Raw genomic sequence first — 24675 nt, forward strand, 5'->3', positions numbered from 1 at the left:
CCTACTTTTTACCTCTGGTAATTAGACCTTATTCCCCATGGTTTCTCTCTCTCTAAAATGGGAATAATAACAGCATGTGCTTTAGAGAGTTGCTGGGAGGCTTAAATAGAGACCACATGTAAAGCATGTTGCTTGGTGTGTGGCACTGAATAACATTATTAGCAACTAAGTTAATAACAGGATGATGGGGATGATTTGTCTAAAACACCAAGACAGACCATAAAGCTCTTCATGACTAACACTGCAACATAAGTAAAATGAAACAGCAAAACACTTCCAGGAGAAGACAACTTTTAGAATCACCTAGCAAATGACTGTCCAGGATGGGGCTGGCTATCACCAGCACATTGAAACTATGCCATAGATTCAATCATGAATAGCCCTACTGCTAAAGGAAAAAGCACACAGATCCAAATAGGAACTCATGAAGTCTGTAAAATATTAACGACTTAATAAACATCAGCTCACACTATCAACAAACACAGTGTTCAAGTCAACTGAAGAGTACCAACTAAATTAATACCAAGTTGACTAAATGAAATGCCTCAGGGGGAAAAAAAGGCTCATGGGTGATTCACTTTTATGCTGACTTCCCTATAAAAACATCTTCAACAGGAGAGGCAGGAAATTCCAGTGAGTGAAGGGGCAGCTATATAGAAACCATCATACTGCACACTTGCCTTTTTTAATCTGCACGTTTGGGTTTAAAGAAGAACACTTAGAAATTTGCTCCTAAAGAAACAGAAAAGTGAGTCTACTAATAGGTCTGATCATCAAATACCACATAAGTGAATTCCACAAACGGAAGAAAAAGCAAGCCAAAAAGAATATGACTGATACTTCCCTGACACAGAAATAACACTATTTAATGATGTGAAGGCTTTTAAATGAAGAGGAACAAAAAAGCAGAACTCAAAGGCAAAAGAAAGAAAGAAAGAAAGAAAGGAAGAAGGAAGGAAGGAAGGAAGGAGAAGAAAGAAAGAAAGAGAGAGAGAGAGAGAGAAAGAAAGAGGCAGGCAGGGAGTCTGGGAGACTAAGAGATATTTTTCTAAAGAAAAAAAAGCACTACAAATACTATAAATAAAAGAAAACTTCATTTTACACCTTGCACAGGCTTTTGGACATTAGTCTATACTAAACCAAGTCATAATTTCCCACAGAATGTGCTATATGTAGATGTGTGTATGCTTATGGGTATGTTTTAATTTTCTGTTCTGATTTTTTTTCTTTTCCTACAGTTTCGCATAATGTTGTTTATCTCACGTCTTCTGTTTATTCGAGCCAACTGTAGGAATGGACAAACTTAAATATAGAACACCTGAGCTTCCATGATAAACTGTCATCCACTAACTGTGGGATGTTTGAGCAAGTTCCTTAATCTTTTCAAATCTGAATTTGCTCAACTATTAATGGGAACATGCCACAGATCTACAGTGGTTTATTTTGGAAACTCTAGCTAGCACATGTAACATACATAATACACCAATGAAATCCAGCAATTCCTTACCAAATATCCATGTTTTTAAATCAGCCTTTCTAAACACAATATACTAAAATTTGAAGAAGTATTTAGAGAGTTGCTGGGAAGTGTTTTCACCACAACCAAAATGTCTCACACTGGGACCATTTCTACAGGAGTCTTTAGGGGTATAATAAAAATTTCTGGGAACCAAAAAGAAATCTAAGAATTCTACTTTTTTAAAAGTACAGACTTTTAGCTGGGAGAGGTGGCTAACACCTACAATCCCAGCAGCTCGGGAGACTGAGGCAGGAGGATCACAAGTTCAAAGCCAGCCTCAGCAAAAGCAAGTTGCTAAGCAACTCAGTGAGACCCTGTCTCTAAATTCAAAAAATATAAAATAGGGCTGGGGATGTGGCTCAGTGATGCAGTGCCACCGAGTTAAATCCCTAGCACCCCCCCCCCAAAAAAAAAAGTACAGAGTTTTAAACAAAATCAATTTTTAACAGGTTTGTTAGTACTACATTTTATGCTAACCATATACAGAAGTTGTGAGTAACTGGTGATAACAAATCTCACTACAGTTCTAAGACATGAAATCAAGACCAACATTTTCTTACACACATATAGTTAGCACAAGCCCCAGGATAGAGGCATTTATGCACATGAAATAAAAATCTGTACTTGTACAAAAAACTCTATGCGACCTCTATAGTAGCTTTACTGATAACTGCCCCAAACTGGAAAGAAGGCATAAGTTCCTCAACTGGGGATTGGACAAGTTATAGTACACCCATGCAATGAAATATTCCTTGGCAATTAAATGAATATAGCATACTGACACAGGCCAGCAACACGGTAGAATCTCAAGTGCAGTGTCATGATTAGAAGCCAGACACAAAAGACTGCATTCAGCTTCATTCAATTTATAAGACTTTCTGATAAAAGCAAAACTACATGAAGTAGGAGACTCAGGGTAGAAACAGTTCAAGAGGTGTGGGCAGCCCAGGGTGGGGAAGGGGGTTAAATACAAAAGGAAATGTGGGGGAGTGATGAAAATACTCTAAATCTTGACAGTGGTGGTGGTCACACAACTGTATACATTTCAAAACTCTCAGAACTGCACATTAAAAAAGATAAGTTTTAACATGGGGGAGGCTTAAGGCATTTTCCCTATGAACATACGGCTGTGAAAGTCAGTTAAACTAAGGAAGATGTACATTCCAGGATGAAACCATTTATTTTAGGATAAAAAGATGGAGGCACTAAAAACAGGGGTAAAGTCTACAAAATTTATTTGTGAAGAACCCTAAAATAGAAACCTTTTAAAAATTAAGTCATCTTAGAGTCAGCAAATAAAAAAAAAAAAAATCATTATCACCAAGAATTACAAAAGGGTTTTACATTTACAAGAGAAAATGTGAAAGGCAATAATTTCTATGAGCATATTATTACATGGCTTATGTTCATTAATGATATAAGAACCATCAGAAATATCTTTTAGATAAGATGCATACAACAGTTTAGATATTTGGTTATATTTAGGATTAAAGATTACCTCCTTTAGATGACTCAATCCCTGTCAATGCCAGTTCACATATCTGAGAAACAATGAAACCATAAGTTCAGGCTGGGATAACTTTACGGTTAGAAAGGACCCTGAGATATAGATGCCATATTCCCTCTTTGAATATCGTAAGGTTTTTTTCTTCTTACTAAAGGGTACCCCAGCTAGGTGGTGCCAAGGACAAATTCTTTTTTTTTTTTTAAATATCTTTTTTAAATTGTTGATGGACCTTTATTTATTAATTTATTTATAAGTGGTACTGAGAATCAAACCCAGTGCCTCACACGTGCTAGGCAAGTGCTCTAGCCACAACCCCTGCCCAAGGAAAAATTCTTTTAACACAGAATAAAACCTGAGAAAGATGGGAATTAACTTACACCTCTTTTCCACTTTCTTGGTTATCTCCTGTCATACCTGCCATCAAGCCTCCACACTATAGACTCAGATGGTACAAAGCGAATCCTTATTGCTAGCAGAAGGCTGGTACTACACAACAAGCATCTGTCTAAGCAGCAGGATTTGGCTAACATGAGAATGATCAATTGTTTGTTTTCTGTGGACTAACAAAAAGAAGATAAACATAAAGGCAGACAGTCCTCCAGGCTTGTTGTACTTGGAAGCTAGCATCTGCATTCCCAATACATACCACATATCAAATCTAGAACAACAGCAACCAAATGCCCTGCATACACATATGCATCTAAATGAGTGCACACACTAATACATGTACACACATGTCTGCAAATCCCCTTTGGTGAAACACATGACTCAGACCCCCCCCCCCCCATGTAAGTAGACCACACAGACTTCATTTAAACTGATATTAGAAACTAGCTTATCCAAAACACAGGATTTCCTTTCCACAGAAAGTACCCAGGCTTTGGAAAACAGAGTTTGATTCCTAGCAGCAGAGCCTGTGGTTAGTGCACAAATTTGCCAACCTACCATGAAGTATGAAACCTTCTGCTGCCTGCCCTCACAGCCCCAGACTCTGTTTGCAAGGGATAGGAATGAAATATTCCATATGTTTTCTTTGTCAGTGACATGGCTATTGAAAGCAAGGCCACGGTAGTTTCCCTGCTGAGGGACTGGGTCAAGCTATTCATGTGTAACCAGGCAGATGTCAAGATGGTAATGGGAAAAACATCTCAAACTTTTTTTTTTTTTTTAAAGAAAGAGACCCTGGATAGAAAATGTACAAGTGTACTTGAGCCACTAGGCCAGTCTAAATAGGTTACCAGTACTACTGCCACTGTTCCACTGTTGTTCTGGTTTTCCAGGACATTTTAAAATCAGGTCTGAATCAAAACCCAGAAAAGTTTTTAAAGTTTTTGGAAAAAAAAAAAAAAAGAACTTTGCTTAACAAGAATGGCAGGGGCTAGGACTGTAGTTTAGTTATACAAGGTCCTGGGTTCCATCACCAGCACCAAAAAATAAATAAGAATGCTATGTAAATTTTCAGAACTATAACAAATTTTCAAGAAAGGATTTAGTTCTTAAATAACTTTCAAGAGAATAAGGTTTTTTTTATCCACAAAACATGAGCATTAGACTCAAATATAAAATATATGTGTGTATATCTAATAACTAGTTATATATCACTTTCATAGTACTTACAAGAAAAAGCTCTCTCATAATCTGAATATTTCTAGAACAGAAGGATGTGAAGAAATAGCAGCTAAATTGTCAATCCTGAGAAAATTCTTTCTATGCTCAGGTCTATCCATGGAAAGAGACCTGAGGAATTCTAAAGGGTGCTCACTAGCTTGAGAAGAGTGTGCCTGGCTTAATGAAAATCTTCAGTATCGCAAAGTCCAACTGTAATGAGGAAAGTCACATGCCATTTGCTCTGAGGAGAAACACTGTGTCCCCCTCTCAGGACTGTACCTTGTTACTTGACCAGCCATCTGAGGAAAGCAACACCAAGACACAGAGACAAAGGTAAAAATGTCTAATCACCCCTGGGCTTTCTCTGCCAGATTCTATACGTTCCCACCATCAGGCTTTCTTGTTAGAAAGACAAGGAACACCAACTGCAAGAAGGTATCTTCATAAACCCATTAGCACTCCTGTTTCTCCATCGAGATCTTTATGGATTTCTGCATGGATTTTATGGATCTGCCAGTTGAGGGGTCTTTTTCCATTAGTAGCTCACCTGTGAAGTCCAGAATAGGTTTGGAAACTGATATACATTCACAGAACCAAAGAAGTAGAGTTCAGAACTTTAAATCACAACTAACATACATGTAAAGCTGCTTAATCACTCCCCAAAGAAATAACAACAAATAGGGTCCTCACTCTATGTCAGTAAAAGAAGCCATGATGAAGAGAGCGCCTAGGTGAGACATGGACATAAAGTAAGATCCCTCTTTCTGAAGATGGGAAATCTGATATCCAAAGTGTCTGTCTTTCCCAAGTTCAAGAACACTTCCTAAACTCAGGGGTCTTGATTCCTTGTGCCAGACTCTCAAAACATAAAATAATAATTATATCATTATTTTTAAAAGTCAGTTAATAAAAATATTCCTATAAAGGAAGACTCGAGCCTCAATAGTGACATAAAATGCTGAGATTCAGAATGACTAAGGTTTTAAAATGACCTTGGAGAACTGAAGGCCAATAAGAAAATTTTTCTTCGTAGGAAACTATTAAGATTAGAGAAAACTAATCAAATGAGATGAAGTAATAGAAATAGCACGGAAAGGATGATAACCAGGATAACATTAAACTGCTAAGTAAATATGTTAGCAAACTCCAAATGTGTAATTTTTTAAAAGATGATACTAAAATATTTGAAAGAAATTGTATTCATTTAAAGTTACCTTATAAACTCAGGTCTAATTACAAGGGAATTCTGTGAATATTTCAATTTAATGTGAGAAAAGGAGGGCTTGAAGAAGCCTAAGGGGGCAATTATGACATTTAGAAAATGCAAATATTAATTTAGCACCTAAAACAGAAGATGAAAAGCACATGGACAGTCTTCGAGAAACTCAAAGGTCCATAGTTGATACTATTTGTTATCTAGAAGCTAATAAACTTCAGGGCAGAGTTGCTAAGAGATAGGCCTCTCTCATTCTCTGGACAATTCTCTTGCAAAAAAGCAGCTCTCTCAGCAGTTTGCACACATGGGAAAGATGACAACCAAGAACAGAGTGGCAACCATGGATCACCCCTCTCCTGAAAATATCTGATCTACCAACATGTGATACACACATAGTTTCCTCAAGGGCTCCCGTGCACAAGTATATTCCTTAGAGAAATGGGGGGTTGGGGGGGGCATAAGTTAACCAAGGTCATAGCCCAACTATGGCATTTCAGAAGATACTACCAACTTGGATGCTCACCTTCCTCTCCACTCCTCCAACACCAGAAACCTGAAGTTAGTGAGAATGATAAAATTCATCTCCCTTCACATAAAAACAGCACTAACCATGCTCTTTATGTGAGTTTCAATGTCACCACTTGTACTAAATTACTCTGTGGTTTACACCAAGAGCTACACCAGGGAACCTCAAAGCCTAAGGGGAGTGGAGAAGAGAGACCTGCAGCAATTCTAGGCATATTCCTTAGCCAAGCCTAGAATAGCTCCAAGGTAAAGGAGTCATCTCCCTGCCAAATTTATGTCACTCTTCTGAGGAAGGAAAATTTCCCCAAATAGAACTTTAAAAATATAAGGGAATGATTTTTCTGGATACTTGGTTCTACATTCTGATTCGAATACAATACCATTGTGTCATCAGGGTGCAAGGAGACTTTCATTCTCCCAATGGTTGACTTCGTTTTTTAAAACCCTATATCAACAACAACAACAAAAAAGTAGCTATATTTTTCTAATATAAAAACAAAACAATCTTCTAAGGGGGCTTTCACAGGCTTTTATTTATATTGATTTATAATACTCAACTAAAAATTAAATATGAAGGATAAAGGGTCACTAAATATATTGTATATATTAAATATGGTTCCTCCACACGTTTTCTCATAGCAGACAGACTAGCCCAGGTTCTAACCATATACTCAGCTGCCTCCCAAAATATCTATGGTTTACACTTCCTTACAAAGGATATTCTTATACTGTATGGGACAACATGCTGTCACATGGGATTCAAGGTTTTATTCCTAAGACCTTTTAGTACAGAAAGCTAAAAAATGTATTTTAAAAATTTTTTTAATGTTCATTTCCTGGGCCTAGAACATCAGAAAGTATTTCCCAAATCTTAACCACTTATATTTAAAATAAAAGATGCATAATTCCAAGTCTTATGGTGGGAGAGGACCTGACTATAGCACTTGACAATTAAAATAAGTCATAGTACAAAAACACATTTTATAGACTAAAAATAATGAACCCAAACATTTGTAGTTTTAATTACCTGGACATAGTACACAATACTTCAGGACACTTTCAAAAATCTTGCTAAAAACAGTCCAACCATATACAAAGTTTAATAGCAAATATTACCCATGAGTCAATATGGAATATAATACTACAAAAAAAAGGGGTATTTGAGTACCAACTTGCTAAAGTTGTTAGAAAGTTGAGAAGTTATTGAGCCTACATGAACTATAAAATCATGATCTGCTTCACGCTGAGACTGATTTCTAAAAATTTATGAACTCGCCCAGTTTCTGACAATAGAACTGACACCTGGCATACAGTGTGACCATCAGGTGCTTGAAGGCACAAAAGAAATGTCAAGAGAGCAAAACAAATTAGCCATTGTACAAGAATACTGATTTGCTAAGTGCCCTAGATTTCTTCTCCTCGCTGACAGGATTTAAAATTAGAGCATTTTATCATCTTCAATCAAACTTCATAAAAAATATCACACTTTGAACAGAGTTGGGAGAAAAAAGGGAAAAGTCATCTATTCATATAGGAAAACAAGCCTTTAGCATTGCCCAAATTGGGTCACACAGGACAGTTAAAGAGCAAGCTGAACAGAATATTTCGAAACCTGAAACCTTGAGATCTAATTTTAAAAATGAAAAGACAAAAGCCATCTTATCAAGAACACTCTAAGTTGGATTTGTTACATTTTGCAGAACTAATGGCACATTTGGCAGGGTTTAGCTTTTAACCCAGGTATACCATCAAAGATTGTGATTTTATGAATATCTCTGCTTTATATAGACAAAAAGTGGGAGAAGTCTTAGAAAGATTTGAATGAACCATTAAACTATTCTTACAATTTTATTTAATATTTTACAGAGTCACAGAAATTCAAAACAAAGAGACTTGACCACCATCTAATCCAAGATCCATCATTACTGAAAAGAAAAATGAGAATAAAAGAGACCAGAAACCAAAATCTAAACTTGTAGGCTTTCAGTATTTTCCTCTATTATAAAGATGACTAAAATAAAAATCTAAGAGACAGACAGATTGACAGAGACAGAGGCCAAGAAAATGCCTAAACTTGCCTGGATCCACCTACTAGTACAGATCTTTGATCTTTCCTGGGAGATTAAGCTGTCAAATGTTGCCTTACAATTCTCATGTGAAGAGCCAAGTACCTGGACATTAAACATGCAATACCATAACTGGCATAAGCATTGAGTTCAAGTGGAAACCATAAAATATTATTGGTTACTGCAAACCTTCAGGAGCACAGAATAAGAGAATTACTAATTCAAATCCTAAGTACTGTTCCAGCCACATCTAGCATGTTGCTTTGTGAGAAACTGAGTTTCCCATTCAATGGAAATATTCTAGTTGAACTGAACAGCTAGCTGGGAAGGGTCTCCTAGGAGAGCGAGAGTTTCCAAGGTTTATACACCTATGCTTCACTGAACACAACAGAAAAGGCTCAGAAGTACATGAAAATGAAACATTGGGCTGGAGGTATAGCTCAGCGGTAGAGTGCTTACCTAGCACATGTGAAGCCTCAGTTCCATCCCCAGCACTATAAAATACATATATACATTTAATTAAATAAAAAAATCAAACTGAATAGAAAGTTCTTGTTATAAGAGTTGTTATGGGGCTGAGGTCGTGGCTTAGTGGTAGTCTGCCTTGCAAGTGTGAGGCACCGGGTTCGATCCTCAGCACCACATAAAAATAAATAAATAAAATAAAGGTATTGTGTCCATCTACAGCTAAAACATTAATTTTTTTTTTTTTTAACAGATGAGGAAACAAAGGCCTCTGAAGATTTAGGCACACCATTGCCTCAAGGTCACTCCTGTGAATTATTGACAGATCTGGACTGAGTTCCCATATTCCCAGCAGAATGCCCTTTCCTCTCGAGCATTTAAAGAGAACCAGTAGTTCACCAGTGTGTAAGATAAAAGATCTATATTGAAAAAGGCTCACATATTGTCCTTTTTTTGAACAAAGTTCACTTGTATATAAAACAAACACATCTCTAAAAAGACACTGGGCTAAACACTGAAATTACAAATAATTCAGAAATAAAATGACATCGAAACTCTTCTCTCTATAAGGTATATTTAGCCAGTGATTACTGATCTGACCTGCCAGGGAAGATATATAGTAGATGTTGGAAAATGTTTAAGAAAAAACTTTAAAATGATACCAGTGAAAGAAAGGTATTTGGTGTACTGAAAAACAAAAATACACCTCAGAGAAGAATCTGGGATGATGCATCCAACCGGAGAAGGAAAAGCAACAGATTCTTTAAAAAAACACTTCAAAGCCTTTCAGGTAACCATCAATTCTATACAAAAATCTCAGCAGCCTGCTTATGCACAGGATACACACACTGTGAAGGTTTGGGCGATTATGACTAATTACATGGAAGTAAGGAGGTTGAGTAATTTTTTGTACAGTATCCAAATTACTGAAACAGAGTGATTTTATTTTGCAAGTGTTAAGCCATACCCACAGGAAACAAGCAAGGCTTTTCTACCCTAGCAAAGCTCCTTAGCTACCATGCATTCTGCAACAAGTCTCCATGGCAAATTTCCTAACACACACTTGTAAACACAAAGAACTCCTCCAAGTGCATGTTAAAAAACAGGCTTGTGTGACTTCAACTAGAAGAATATTCTTCTACTCATGGGATCTTTTCATGAAAGGAGCATAACATTATCATCACCTTGCCATCCTTAAATTGTATAAGAATTACAAAATCATAGAATCCTCTAGAAGCAAGAAGCAGCCTTAGAGATAATATAAGGAATCCAATTGCTTTATTGTTATGATAAGGAAATTGTCACCCTCCACACACATACAAAAAAAAAAAAAAAAAAGTGGAATGACTTGCCCAAGGCCACACAATTACTCAGTGGTGAAGTAAGGACTATGATCACAGGCTCAGATCTACCACTCTCTTACAAAGCCACAGAAACAGACTTTATAATCTTAAAATTACGTGCCAGGCATAATCTAGGATATGAAAATTTGTGCTCTGGGTCTACAGGTCTCAAACTTTATAGTTGTGACACATAAACCAGATGACACATATACACAATCCCCTCCTTAACATCATTGCAACTTCCTCTCTGTCTCCCCTAATCTTGGAATGTAGCTGATACCACTAACATAGGAATGACCTTGAATCCTTTTGATAAAATAAACGTTGGAATTTTAATATTAGTAAAATCACTTCCTTTAACACACCTCAGGGTGAATTTGTGACATGGGATTCAAAATTGCTGCTTGGAAACATAAATAATCACTACAGGTGCAGCAAATGGTATAAACACTGGAATCCCATCAGCAGTACTGTGGATTTCATCTGACTGTCCCCAGACTCTGTTACAGCAGCTTTCAGCAGGAAATAGACAGTTTGACTAAACAAGTTCAAACGAGCCTAGAGAAGTAGGTATCCTCTCTCTGGGGCCTTCTCAAATCTGGGCAAAAGGGTAAATGCTAAGAAGGCTGAATTGGACAAACCTGTGGGAATAGTATCTGAATTCCAAGTTCCAACTCTGCTTTTCAGTGTGGTCTTGTATCTTTATTTATTCACTTCAACATTTTAAGATTTTGGTTTACTCAAATCTTGAGTCCAAAAACACATGTTTGTGGACTCAAGATTTGAGTAAAATAAAATCCCTGATCACTCTGTCCTCTGGTCTCTAAAGTGGGATGAATACCTCCCGATCCACAGGAGGTAAAAATACAATCACTTGGAAGAGCCATTGAGGAATAAGAAAAAAATAAAGAACTCTGATTAATAATTATAGTCTCATCTTTTTAACTTCTATTTTTGTGTTTGTAATTAAGAAATTAAGAATATGTGAATGAATGCTTTGGGACCATGGACCTAATCCCTTGATATGTATGTGTCACTGTGGCTCACCAAAGCTGCAATGGGGCAGCAGACTAGAAGTAGTTGGAAAGCCATCCCAGATAATCCCAAGTATTTTGTAAAATGAGCAGCGTGCATAGCAGACCTGTAGCACCTGCCCCTCCACATGCAAGGCTTCTGAGCATTAGCTGGGTTGCTCCTGAGTCAAAAATGCAAACATACTGCCTTTGAAACCTCTTTAGAGAAGAAAAATAGTAAATACTATATACTTTCTGAGGATGAAATGAGGAGTACTAGGGGGAAATAGGAGGCATCTGAATGTACCTATAGGTCACAAATCAAGGAAGGAAATACAACAACACATTTGCTCACCACCACAGCCCAGAAAGGGCTGTCATGATGCTGGTTTAGGCACTCTAATATGGACTGGAGCCAGTTATTTTCTGTTTCCCAAGCCAAGAACGTAACTTTCCTAAGGCTCAATTTGAAGATACAGCATTTCACTGCCTCCAGTGAGTTGAACAGGAAGATGCCTGATGCTCTCTAGAGAGAAACATACTCTCATAAAAATGTGAATTTCTTTCTGACTTTAGATACTAATGTAAAACAGGTACTTTTTCTTACAGGGCAAGTTTGCTCATTAAAATTCAAGAAGTCTGCAAAACAAGATCTTCACAACTTGTCTAAATAGTAAATCATGCTTTTCTATACATGGAGAGACTTGGAAGAAGTTTGGGGAAGGCACCTCTCTGCCTCAATTCTCGGAGTTTATCTAAAGGCTTTGGAGATTTTTAAGAACGCCCATTTCTTCTACCCATATCTTCTTTTTCTGCTCAAACTTCGCCACAGCACCTTTGTGAACAAAATGTTCCATGATGCAAAGTTAACTTTTTTTTTTTATGAAAAGTTAAACTTCACCATGCTACAGGCAAATGATTTCAAATAACCAACAGCTAACACCTGAGTCAAGGAGTGGTGGTGTAATGGGGGACCAAGCCTACTGGACAGAGTAAGGTGAAGTAGAAGAATGAAACAAGTTTCAAGGCATGGGCCCTTGGTGCTCACTAAACCCTATCCTGAGAGGACAAGCAGAACAGTTTGTCACCACCCACCTGGAAATGAAGCAATGCTCTGGCCTGCCTAAAAGGGATTTCTTAATAGGATCTGCTATTCCTTTAAAACTGTCTATTTCTAAGAGGTCCCTTTCAGTAGCTATAAGGTAAAAGGAAATTCCCTTCATCCAAGGGCCACTCAACCCCTTCCTCTCTCAAACAGTTCTTTCACTACTCCTGATTTAATCATTCAACCAGCCACACAACACAAGAAGAACAAGAGCACGCAACAAGCCCAGCACTCAATTACCCTATTCATTCTCTATCAGTGGCATTTGCCAACACCACCTCCAACACCTATTTCGGATTCCTCCTTTTCTAAAAGGAGTGTTTAATGCTCTCCGGGCTCAATTTGAGGAGGGAGGTTTTGGACGTCAGAACTATTTGAGTGACTTTCCAGTCAGGTACCTTGTGGACTGGGCTTAGCATATATACTAGAACTTTGTTTCCCTTCTAACATCTGTACCTCTGGTCAACATTCCTTCTTTAAAAGCTTTGTTGGGTCAGAAGAGTATTTTCACCAAGAGATTCCTGTAATTTCTCCTGTCTCTCTTGTTTTCTGCGGCTCCCTGCGTGCTCCAGAACCCTGGCATGTGTGGATGAGTTCAGAGCAAATCTGGGCCGAGGAGCCAGGACTACTCTAAACTGGACGGCAACTTGCCCCGACTGAGGTACAGGTGTTTCTTCTCCTCGCATGCTGGAACCCAGGGGGACTCCAGGACTGCCCCACAGAACAAGTCTTGTTCTGCAGTCAATGGCCAAGTTCTCAGATCCCTTACCCACGCCAACAGCGAAAGTTCCGCCAAGAGAGCAGGGGCCCGCGTGAGAAGGGGAAGTCGCGGCAAAAGGGTGCCAGGCGCAAGAATATCCTGATTCCTCTTTCTTGACCCAAGATACATTTGAGATTTGGTTGGGGGAGGGGATAGTTGTGTCCAAAAACTCTGGTACAGAGCCTCTTGGGGCTCGGACCGGACTGGTAAAGTTTGGAAAGCACGCGGCGCAGCTTTCCAAGCACCCCACGCACAGGTGATCTGCGTACCCGCCACACTGGGGAATGGGGGTGGGGTGGGATCGACCACCGGCCCCGCCCCGCAGCACTCCCCGCCAGCCCCCGACCCCGGAGCCCCACCGCCCGCACTCACAGCGCTTGGGTGAAGGCACTGAGCCCCTCGGGTACAGCCGTCAGCCCCTTCCCGGAGCAGTCCACCCGACGGTCGCCGTCGCAGCTGCAGGGCGCTGCGCAGAGAGGCGGCGCCGCGCCGCTGGGCCCGGCCGAGCCTAGCAGCCCCAGGGCGAGGAAGCAGAGCAGCCCCAGCGGGCCCGGCATTGCTGCGGCCGCCTCCCGCGCCGGCCTCTCCCGCGGCGCTGCTCGCTTGGCGCGCCTCCGCTGCCCTCCGACGCCCCCCGCCGACCCCGGGCAGCCGGCCTGCGGGCTGGGGCGGGGGCTGTCTCCTTTGGAGGTCCGCGTGGGCTCGGCCCCTTCAGCAGTCCCCCGCAGCAGCGCAGGGACTCAGCGCTCCGAAGTTTCGCCTTTCCCGCTGCTCCATGGAAGAGCAAAGGCAGCCCCGCTCCTCCGGCGGCTCAGGCCAGCCGGCCCGGCCCGGCACAGCTGCCGGGGCCGCGCTCTGCCATCGCACCCGCCTCCCTGCCCCCGGCCTCCAGCCGCAGCCGCTCTTCAAGGTTGCGGAGCGCAGCCTTCAGCCATGCCGGCCCCTCGCCCCTGCCCCCGCCTCGGCTCTCGCACAAACACCAAGACTCTCGGTCTCTCCCCGCCGCGGCTCTAGCTCTTCCCGTCCTTTTCCCTTCTAGGGTTGCACGCTCCGGTTCCCAAGCCCCCGGCCGCTGGGTTATGCAAATCACTTAGGTACATGCAAAACTAACCCTTCTCCCGGAGCGCCATTGGTCCGTGGAGGTCTCGAGCTTATTACTATGCAGGCAGGGGAGCCTCCATTGGCCAGGAGTAGGACAAGAGGGGCGTGTCTCTCGGGCGTGAGTGACAAGGTGGTGGTGGTGGTGGTGGTAGTGGTGGTTCCAGGCAAAATCCCTTACTTGGCTCGATTTGCGTGGCAGGTTGTGGATTGAAGGTAAAAGGATCGGAAGGCGAGGAGCCTGGTTTTACCCTCCCCCACTCCGTCTTTTTCTTCCACTGCGGAGAAATTGGATCTCCTAAATTGGATGACCTGAAAAGTAAAACTCGCCTCCAGCGTTCAGTTAAGTTTCAAATGACTCTTCCCTGTTCCAAAAGGCGAGGACATTGGGAGCTATGCAAACGGAAAACCAATTTGAGGAGACAAGGGAAAACGTTTCCTTTATTCTGACCCAAATCTTTGGGTTTTAGCTATGTATTAAAACACTGTTCTCACTCCAGCATCTGACTTCAAGTGGGATCTTTATACCCTTCTTCATGTACACGTGGTATCTAAGTCTTAGCAACTAATCATCAACAATACAAATCAAACTGCTTTCTCACACACTTTAAAATCCTAAAACTTAGTGATGTTGTAAAGATCAACAGGTGATGCTTCTCAACACTGGACAATTTCTCCAGACAACAAAACAATCATCTAAGTGATACCTGACTACCCTTGAGAAGCCAGAGGAAACCTTGGTGTTAGGTAATTCTTAGCATTGCCTCCTTTTCTGGACTTGGATTCCCCATGGCCTAGCAGAATCCACAGAATCATTATCTGTATGAAATACAAGTTTATGGGTACCTCCCTTCCTGATTTCCGTTTTGTCTTTGGGTTGCTTTACTCCGTATTGGAGATACATTTTATGAATCCATTAAATTAAAGCAAAAAGGGTTTAAAATGTCACCATCATATAAAGTTAACTAGTCATCTCATGTAGGTAAAATTAAAGACAATGGAAACAAGTTGGCGCAGACCTATAAGTTGTTTTAAAATGAAAATTTTCCATTATCTTTGTGTTCAAGAGTTTACCATAAAAATAATGCCAGGTTAGGCAAATGACTAACATACTATAAATTTATTCTAGAGAGTCAATAAATCAGACATGATTTCACAGTTTTAGGAATGACATATTTCTGCTGACTGTAGGGCTGAAAGAGAACTTACAGCAACCCTCTGAACTCTCAGATACTGTGCTCTGCCCAAGATCATCACAGGCAGCTCCTGACTCCTTGTCTGGTGTTCTAGGATCCTTCTCTTGATTTGTCTAAGTCATTTCTATTATTTTCTGGGAACATTCATGAGTAAATGAAGTGAGGAGAAAATTCTAAAATTTCTTTTATTTAAGTCCTCTCTTTTCTGTTTTCTTTTTCATTATACACACCACACACACACACACACACACACACACACACACACACTTTTTTGTGTGTATGTTGTTCTAGGGATTGAACACAGGGGCACTCAACCACTGAGCCACATCCCTAGCCTTATTTGTATTTTATTTAGAGACAGGATCTCATTGAGTTGCATAGCACCTCGCCTTTGTGGAGGCTGGCTTTGAACTCTTGATCCTCCTGTCTCAGCCTCCCAATCCCAAGGGATTCACAGGCGTGTTCCACCACATCCGATCCAGTCCTTTTTATATCCATTTTGGGACAGGTTCTCACTAAGTTGCCCTGGCTGACCTCACACATGAAATCCTTCTGCCTTAGGCTCTCCAGTAGCTGGGATGGCAGGCCCTTTTTCCTCTCTTCCTTAATAATGCTGAAAGATGACAGAATTTCTCTTGCAAAGATATCACTTCTCTCTGCTATTTTAAAATTAACAATTATAGTCTATACTGATTAATTTTATTTCTACCAAAAAATTCTTTTTTTTGGTAGTGTTTTGGGGCTAGGGATATAGCTCAGTGGTAGACCACTTGCCTAGCAAGAAAGAGGCCCTGAGTTTAATCCCCAGAACCACAAAAAATTAAAAATAAAAAAGTAATGTTTTTTCAAATTTTAGTGATCATAAGAATAATATGCAAAGTTTAATTTAAAAAAATACAGAATGATTTAGTAGGCCCGGGTGGGGCTCAGGAATCCACATTTTGAAGCACATCAAGTTAAAGTGATACAGGTGGTCTATGATCCACGTTTGGAGAATGTTATTCTTTCCTTTCCAGGAATAAAATTTCATGCCTGGAAACTTGGATTAAAGGAGACATTCGGATTTTGAAAAAAAGACATGTAGATTTTGTTAAAGAATAAATTCCTATTGTTTGTCAGATGAAAAAGTTAAGAAAAAAAAGGGATATAAATCTGTGGCTTAGCCAAAAAGACAAAATATTGGAAACCAAGAACTTTTCTAGAGAAGAAAAATGTTAAGCTTTATTAAAGAGTTATTATTTCTTACAGTTGCTACATTATGTAAGCTTCACATTAATGATAAATTGACCTATTAGTCTTCATCTCTTAAATAAGATGTTCCAAGACAGCATTAAAAACAAAAAACAAAACCAAATGAAACAAAAGTTCACCTTAATCTCTCATAAATTATAAGGAGTAGAAAGATTTGAGGATGACCAAAATGTGTAAAAAAAAAAAAAAAAAAATCAATACTGGGAATTGAACTGAAGCGTGCTCTACCACTGAGTACATCCTCAGCCCATTATATTTTTATTTGAGACAGAGTCTCAATGAATTGCCAAGACTGGCCTCAAACTTGCCATGCTCCTGCAAGTCACTGGGATTATGGGTGTGCACCACTGCATCTAGCTGCTGTTGTTAATTAATATTTATTACTATATTGGATTCCATTTATAAAATATGCCCAGGTTTTACCAGAGAACAGAATCATCAGGACATGTAGAGATATATGCAAATAGAATAATTAGGAAGCATTGGCTCAGGCAATTAATGAAACAAGGTCACAAGATCTGCCATCTGTCTGCTGAAGGTTGATAATCTAAACTCAATAATCTAGTGCCAATCTAAACCCAAGAGAACCAGAACTTATAGCTGAGTTATAAGTTCCAGACTGAGGGAGAAGGCTTGAGAAGCAGGACTGCAGAAATCCACAGGCAGGAGAAGATGGGTGTCCCAGCTAAAACAGAAAGAACAAATTCACTCTTCCTCCAACTTTTCCATCTACTCAAACCCACAATGGATGGGATGTCTACCTGCTCAACGAGGGCATCTTTACTCAGTCTACATAGTCAAATCCTGATTTCTTTTAGAAACACCTTCACAAACATACAGTGAGACATAATCTTTTACCAGTTATCTGGGCATCCTTTCCCAGTCAAATGGACATAATAAATCTTCACCACTATTTATTTATCAATCCTCTTGGTTAATAGTGTTTATTTTATTTTATTTTTTTCTAACAATACAAGTAGGAATAATCTTGTGTGTATTTCATTGCTCACATGATCATATATGAAGAATTTTTTCTAAAATATCTATATTTCCTTTTTATCATACCATATCGTGTGTGTGCGTGCACACACACACACACACACACACACACACCCATGAATGTATGTATGTCTGCTAAGGGGATTTTCTCTATCATAGATTGTATACATTAACCATTACTAGATGTTTCTAAATTACCCTAAAAAATGACTTTACTTATTGATACTTTCCTCAGCAGAGAATAAGAATCTCCATTACTCTACATCTTACCACCACTTGGTATTGCAAGACTTAAAATATTTGCAAATCTATCACATATAAAATGAAATCTCTGTGTGGTCTAAATTTGAATCTCCTGGATTACAAGTGCATCTTTTCCGTATATTTGTTGGACATTCCAGCGTGCTCTTCTCTGCATTGCCTATTCATTTTCTTTGCCTGTTTCCTATTGGACTGTTTATATTTGTTTTTATTGTTTTATAGTAGAGGTCAGCAAATGTTTTCTGTTAAGGTCCAGATAGTAAATATTTTGGGCTTTGTGGGCCATATGGTTTGTGTCAGAACTTTTCATCTCTGCCATTGTAGTATGAAAGCAACAATATAAAATATAAAAGCAAATAGATGTGATGTGTTTGTTCTAATAAGATTTTTTTTCCATAAAAACAAGTGTTGGACTAGTCATTGATCATAGGCTTTGTCTGCCAACTGTGCTTGCAATAAAGGAAGCTAATTCTTTATTGAACTCTCCTGATTATTTTTGAAAATCTTTTACAAATTATGTAAAATTCAAAATGACACACTTCAAAGGTGACCATCTTTTCTGACGACTTGAGATCAAGCAATTTTAAACTTTTGATGTCCATGGTGAGCTGATACTTGAAGATACTATTATAGGATGCACCAAGAAAAACCCATGATGAGTTTTATTTTTATTTAATTTTTAAGACTTTTTAGTTGGTAGATAGATACAATACTTTTATTTTACATATTTATTTTTATGTGGTGCTGAGGATTGAAGTACCTCACACAGGCTAGGCAAGCACTCTACCACTGAGCCACAACCCCAGCCCCGCCCCACCCCCATGAGTTTTAAAATACCTCTCTTTCCAAAACAAATGGCTCAGAGGAAGTCCTGGGCACTTAGAATTTACCTTACTCTTTATCCAAAAGTCATACCAAATATATTTAACATAATTGTTCTTGATATAATTAGATAACCTGTTGAGAAATAACTGTTGAGTTTAAACAAAAACACAGGTGCCAAACTGCCATCTGAAATTAGAAGCTGAATATGTGGAGTAAATATACGCATATATACACAAACACACGTACAAAAACATTTCAAACTTGGAGAGATTCAGAGAATAAAGAAAGACTATTGGGTCTAGTCCCCACTGACCAAACATAGACTCTAATAATTGAATATTCAAGATAAGAATTATTTCCCTCATCAATTGCCACTGGATTGTCTCCATGCTGTGAGTCTCTGCACTTGTATCCAGGACTCTGGAATAGTGAGGCTCTCACGTTAGGCCCTGAAAGCTAGCCATCATCCTCTCAAGTCTTAAGTAAGGTACTTTTTCTCACTTGTCTTCTCCTTCTGTGTCTCAACATCTCTTATTGTTCATAGGAAACAGCATTTAATTTTTTAAGGCTCATTTAAAACTAATGATTTTGAAGGACAAAAAAATTCAGTAACAATGTAAAATTGCTGTCAAATTTAAAACATCCTTTTAAGCTACACACTTGGCTGAAACTGGGCTTCTCTTTATTCTAAGCTTGGGCAAGGATTGAGGGTGACTGGCAGTCACACTTACCACCTGTGCATAGCTTATGAACCTTTTAGGATGAGAGGGCTAGTAGTGAGGCTTATGGCAGGACTGGCTTGAAGCCAGCCCTTTTTCAAAACATCACCAAAAAAGCCTCTTACTCTCTTGACCTGGTTGAATATCCTGAGGTCAGATATCCTTTTCAGTTCTTCTAAGGACCCATATTGACCCCAGATTTCAAAACAGTTGGTTAAATATCAGAAGCATTTTCCTATTCTCGCCTAATCCTTTCTAAATCTGATTTTCTTTTCTTGATCTTTCCTTTTCAATTTTAACACAAGAGGAAAATGCAACCCTAAGGAATAGCTTCTGAATTGCAGAACCACACGTGGGCTGAAACATCTGAGTGTGTCAACTACTGGGGAGGGACAAAACTAGGTAAAAAATTCAATGAGTGTTAAAGAAACCAGATATTGTTGAGGAATAGTAAAGGCAGGAAACATCAGAGTAAAACCCAAAACAATTACTACATGGTCTTGCTAAGAATTTGTTAAAACCAAAATGCCAGCACAAAGTTCAGTCATGGAATCAAGGACATTTCCATTCCTCTGGAATTCCAAAGAAAACTTTAAACACTTTGGAAAAACAATTATTTTAGGGAGCTATGTGCAAAACCCATGCATACCACAATGTGCATACTGAAAACCAGCACTTGGGGTGGAGCATCCTGGAAAGCTCTTCCTTATCTGCATATTTGGAAAATCTAGAAAAGAAGTAGGTAACAAGAGATATAAGAGAGAAATCTTTTGGTAAGATGTGGAGGGTAAGATGTCTCTCTTTTTCTATACTGGACATAATACAGTCTCAAAATAACACTCCCAAATACTTCTTGGGTAATTCCCAAGCAATTAGTTATTTTTAATTTTTTGTTGTCTAATGTCTGCTTACTATGATTTTTCAAAATAAGAGAAGTGACAGAATGGAGAATCTAAAATTTCTAATGGTTTTGAAAATGTCTTTCAAGAACTAAAAACAAAAGATTCAAGAGTGGGCAGCTGGGGATGTGGCTCAATGGTAGGGTACTTGCCTGGTATACACAAGGCCCTGTGTTCACTCCCCAGCACCACAGTAAGTAAGTAAATAAATAAATAATCATGAGGTAATTCTTGTAAAAACACAGCAGACTACCAATTATGTGTAATTTTCAGATTACTTTGGAAAGGAATAAGACCAAACCAAAAAACACGGCATAGAACAGGTCAGTGGTGCTAGACAGTGGTGCCCAAAATGCTATATTACAGGTCTGGTAATATTTACTAATATTTCTCTCACACACACTCATCTTATATTGAGTTTAAAATATATGAATCTAGGTTATAGAAGTTTTAAAAATTTAATATGAAAGGTTAAACGGAAGATCTTGAAGTGATAGGGAAAAATTATAGGAATTCTTCCAGTGTATTCCTTTTATTATAAAATAGCATAAAGCTGTGAAGTTTTTTAATATCAGTTTTTCAAGAAGAATTTACCACATACCTACTCAGAAGCTACTCTGCTAGGAACTGAATAACTTTGATTAATGCAGAAATGTCTACATGTTAACTATGTGGAGAAGTTTTTAAAAATAGAAACCCCAGGTTCCACCTCCCTTGATTCTATTAGAGTAGATCTCACATGAGACCCTGGATTACCAATATTTAAAAGTTCCTGATTCTGCTGGGCATGTGTACACACAACTGTAATATCAGTGGCTGGGGAGGCTGAGACAGGAGGATCGTGAGTTCAAAGCCAGCCTCAGCAACACTGAGGTGCTAAGCAACTCAGTGAGATGCTGTCTCTAAATAAAATGCAAAATAGGGCTAGGGATGTGGCTCAGTATTTAAGTGCCCTTGGGTTCAATCCTCAACTACCAAACAAAATTTCCTGATTTTGATATAGCCCCACACTCATGTTTATGACTCTCTGCTAGACGACTATGCAAATTTAGGTCCTCAGAGAAGCAGACACCAATAAAAGATTACTCATTTGAGAGATTTATTAGGGGAAACCTTCATGAGGGGAAATGAAGAATGAGCTGAGGAAGACTGGCAGAGCCAACAGACTAGGATGGAGGTCTGGAAAGAGTTGCTTCTCCACATTTAAAAAGATTTTAATTTTGTAAAATGCATTTCAATTTTAATTTTGAATTCAAAAGAAAAGATCAGGTATATTTCTAAGCTTAGACCAGGTCTTCAGCTAGCAAGAACGGCCAGAAAATTCTAAAATAGAAACCATAGCACTTTGGCGCCACCTTGTGGCAAAAAGTAAACTGAGAACGGTTATCCGCAGGCGGTGTAATAAATCTGTTTTTCATTTACACAAAGTAGTAGGGAAAATTCTGTGTGTATGCACACACACTATCGATTTCCTTTTCCTTAGCTTCAAATTAAAATGTTAATATTATAAATAATCACACACTTGGGGCTTTAAAACTATTTTGCCAGTATTTGCAACCAAATTGATTTAAAAATGTGAATTTTGTTTTCAGTTATTCTACTCACAAAATTTTGTGTTCATGTTTTTACTTGACTGCTGGAATACCATACTTGATAGGTTTCACTTCCACCTCAGTGGTCGGTCCTAACTGCTTCCATTCTTGGAAGACAGAATGAGGATCCTTTGGTAAATCTGAGAAGAGGAGGCAGGGCCTTATCTGTCTGGCAAGTGAGCAAGATACACATTGGGAGTGGTCAGACTTCAATCCTGGTGGAGAAGCCTGTGCTGGATGGGTCAGTCTGGCTAATTTTGAGGAAGCCTGTTTTAGTACCTGTCAAAAACCCTTATTCCCCAGACATTAGACTCAGTAGTTTCAAATCACACCATTCCAGTCTTTATTAAAAAGTCATCTCCTCAGAGCTCTTTTCTGTCCTCAGTAAAATAGCATGACTGCATTCTTTCAAATTGTTTGTTGTCTCAATAAATATTTTCTGCTATGTGCCAGGCACGGTTTTCAGTTCTGGTGAGAATGAATGAATGAAAGAATGAATAAGGGTCTAGCCTGCCCTTAAAGTTTATAGTCTTGAGAGGTGGGGGAGCTGCAAAAATATGTATACAAGCAAATAAATACATACAAGCAGAAACTGAAGGAGATTTCAGGCAGAGGGATCAGCAAGTATAAAGGTCTTGTCATCTTGGAGACTAAAGAACAGTAGAGCAGGAGGCAGAAGCTGGATTTTGCAGGGTTCAGAGGATCATACTTAGATTTTGAGAAATTTAGGATTTTATTATCACTGGATGGGGAGCTGATGGAAGTATTAGAAAGGGAGCATCATCAGAACATGACAGGTGCTTTAAAAAATAGTGTTAGTACTTAATGATTTTAAGCATTATAGGAATGCAATTGATGTTAAGAGTTCTGATAAAAACTCTTGAACTAGCTGCTCAGACCTATTGAGCCCTGTCCCTGAACCACCCCAGTCACAGCCCAGCATGGTATCACAGGTTGTGAATCTTGAGATTTACTATTGAGTCATTTTTCTTATTGCTCTTTAGCCCTCCCATCCTGCTGGATTTATGATGCTCATCACCAGATAAATTTACATTACTTGTTTTCTCATTCCTCTGTGTCTCCCACTATAACATAAGCCCCTTCTCAGCTATCTTCTTTACTGCTGAATCCTAAGCACACTGTCCAGTACATGATAGTTGTTGAGTAGATGCACACTGAATAAACACAATAATGATTTTTATAGTTCTACCCACTGAGACTCAAATATAAAGCTCATTTTATTGAAAGGTATTGTTATGGTTTGGCTCTGGGATGTCCCCCCAAAGGCTCACGTATGGAAGGCTTGATTCCTAGTGCTTCAGTGTTCAGAGATGGGACTTTTGGAAAAATTTCATGAGGGTTCTGACCTCATCAGTGTATTAATCCCTTGATGGGTTCATAGCTGAAGGACTATTAGGAGGTAGTGGAAACTGTACAAGGTGGAATCCATTTGAATGGAGTGAGCCCTTGGGGCATGCCTTTGGGAATATCCTGTCCCTAGCTCTTTTCTCCCAGTTGCCATGAGGTAAACAGCTTTCCTCTGTCACATCCTTCCACAATGTTGTTCTGTACAAAGAAATGGAGCAAACCATGGACTGAGACCTCTATCATGAGCCAAATAAATCTTTCATCCTTTTCCTCGGGTATTTTGTTACAGCAATGAAAAGCTAATGTGAATGAAACCATTGCTGGTAAATTTCTTCTTCCAACTTTCTTTATTGTTGTCTCTTCAGTTAGTTCCTTCTGACATCCTTAAGTAATTATTAAAACGTTTTTAAAACCAGATATTAGTGAGTGCACAAATTTCAGCTATTGGGCTGGGGATGTACTTTTGGGGTACAGCACTTGCCTAGCATATGTGATGCCCTGAGTTTGACTGCCAGCACCACAAAATATATGTGTGTGTGTGTGTGTGTGTGTGTGTGTGTGTTAGCAACTAAGATTTGGAGTTTTTTTATTATAAAAGACTAAAATAACCTTCATTGTTGTCCTCCATAAATTGTACATGACATTTTAATGGAATGAGGTGATAAGATTGACAAAGGTATTATCTTTTGTATTTAGGTTCTTGGTAGGACATTTATTTTAATATCAGAATCAGTTGACAAATCTGTATCATATGCATGAATGTTTTTGTTTCCAATGTAAGTTCTTGATCTATCCATAAACTTATAGAAAGTAAGCCAATTCAACAAGCTATAACGAATCATCATACTATGTTTCAGGCACTATATGTCCAAGTGATGGACATATAGCTATGATCCTTCTTGCTGTTGCAGAACTTAAATTCTAATGGAGAAAGTGAAATTAAAATGTTAAAAAATATCTTAACCATATTAACAAAATGATGAGGAACCCTAATTTAGAGGAAGTGGACAAAGGTTTAATGGAAGTGGTGAATTCTACTGACAACCGAGTGAGCAGTGACAGTCGATGAACCAGAGGGAAAGTTTTCCAGTAAGGGGAACTGGTGTGAAGTATAACAAATGGGGCAATGAAATGAGAACTTAGAGGAAGTAGGAAATGGATTACGCAGAACCTTTTAGGTCATGGCAAGGTATTTTGATTTTATCCTAAGTACAAGGAAGTTTTAAGGAGTGAGCAAGTAATCAGTTCTGGTTGAATTAATGCTTTGCATAAAGTACATGGATCATAAGAAGACTGCACAAAACTTTACTGGGTTTAATACTTCTGGCCAAAAACAGTCT

At 39.0% G+C, this 24675-nt stretch overlaps 1 protein-coding gene across 1 annotated transcript in view; it reads right to left on the reverse strand.

Annotated features, from left to right (window-relative positions):
- Lgr4 (leucine rich repeat containing G protein-coupled receptor 4) overlaps nucleotides 1–13982 on the reverse strand; it is a 93910-nt gene extending 79928 nt beyond the window's left edge. The window contains exon 1 of the mRNA XM_076844285.2: nucleotides 13500–13982. Within this exon, the coding sequence (XP_076700400.1) occupies nucleotides 13500–13684 (185 nt within the window). The 5' untranslated portion in view covers nucleotides 13685–13982. The remainder of the gene's footprint in view (nucleotides 1–13499) is intronic.
- Nucleotides 13983–24675: the final 10693 nt, after the last annotated feature.

Source organism: Callospermophilus lateralis, chromosome 2 (assembly GCF_048772815.1).
Source record: "Callospermophilus lateralis isolate mCalLat2 chromosome 2, mCalLat2.hap1, whole genome shotgun sequence".
Classification (NCBI taxonomy): domain Eukaryota; kingdom Metazoa; phylum Chordata; class Mammalia; order Rodentia; family Sciuridae; genus Callospermophilus; species Callospermophilus lateralis.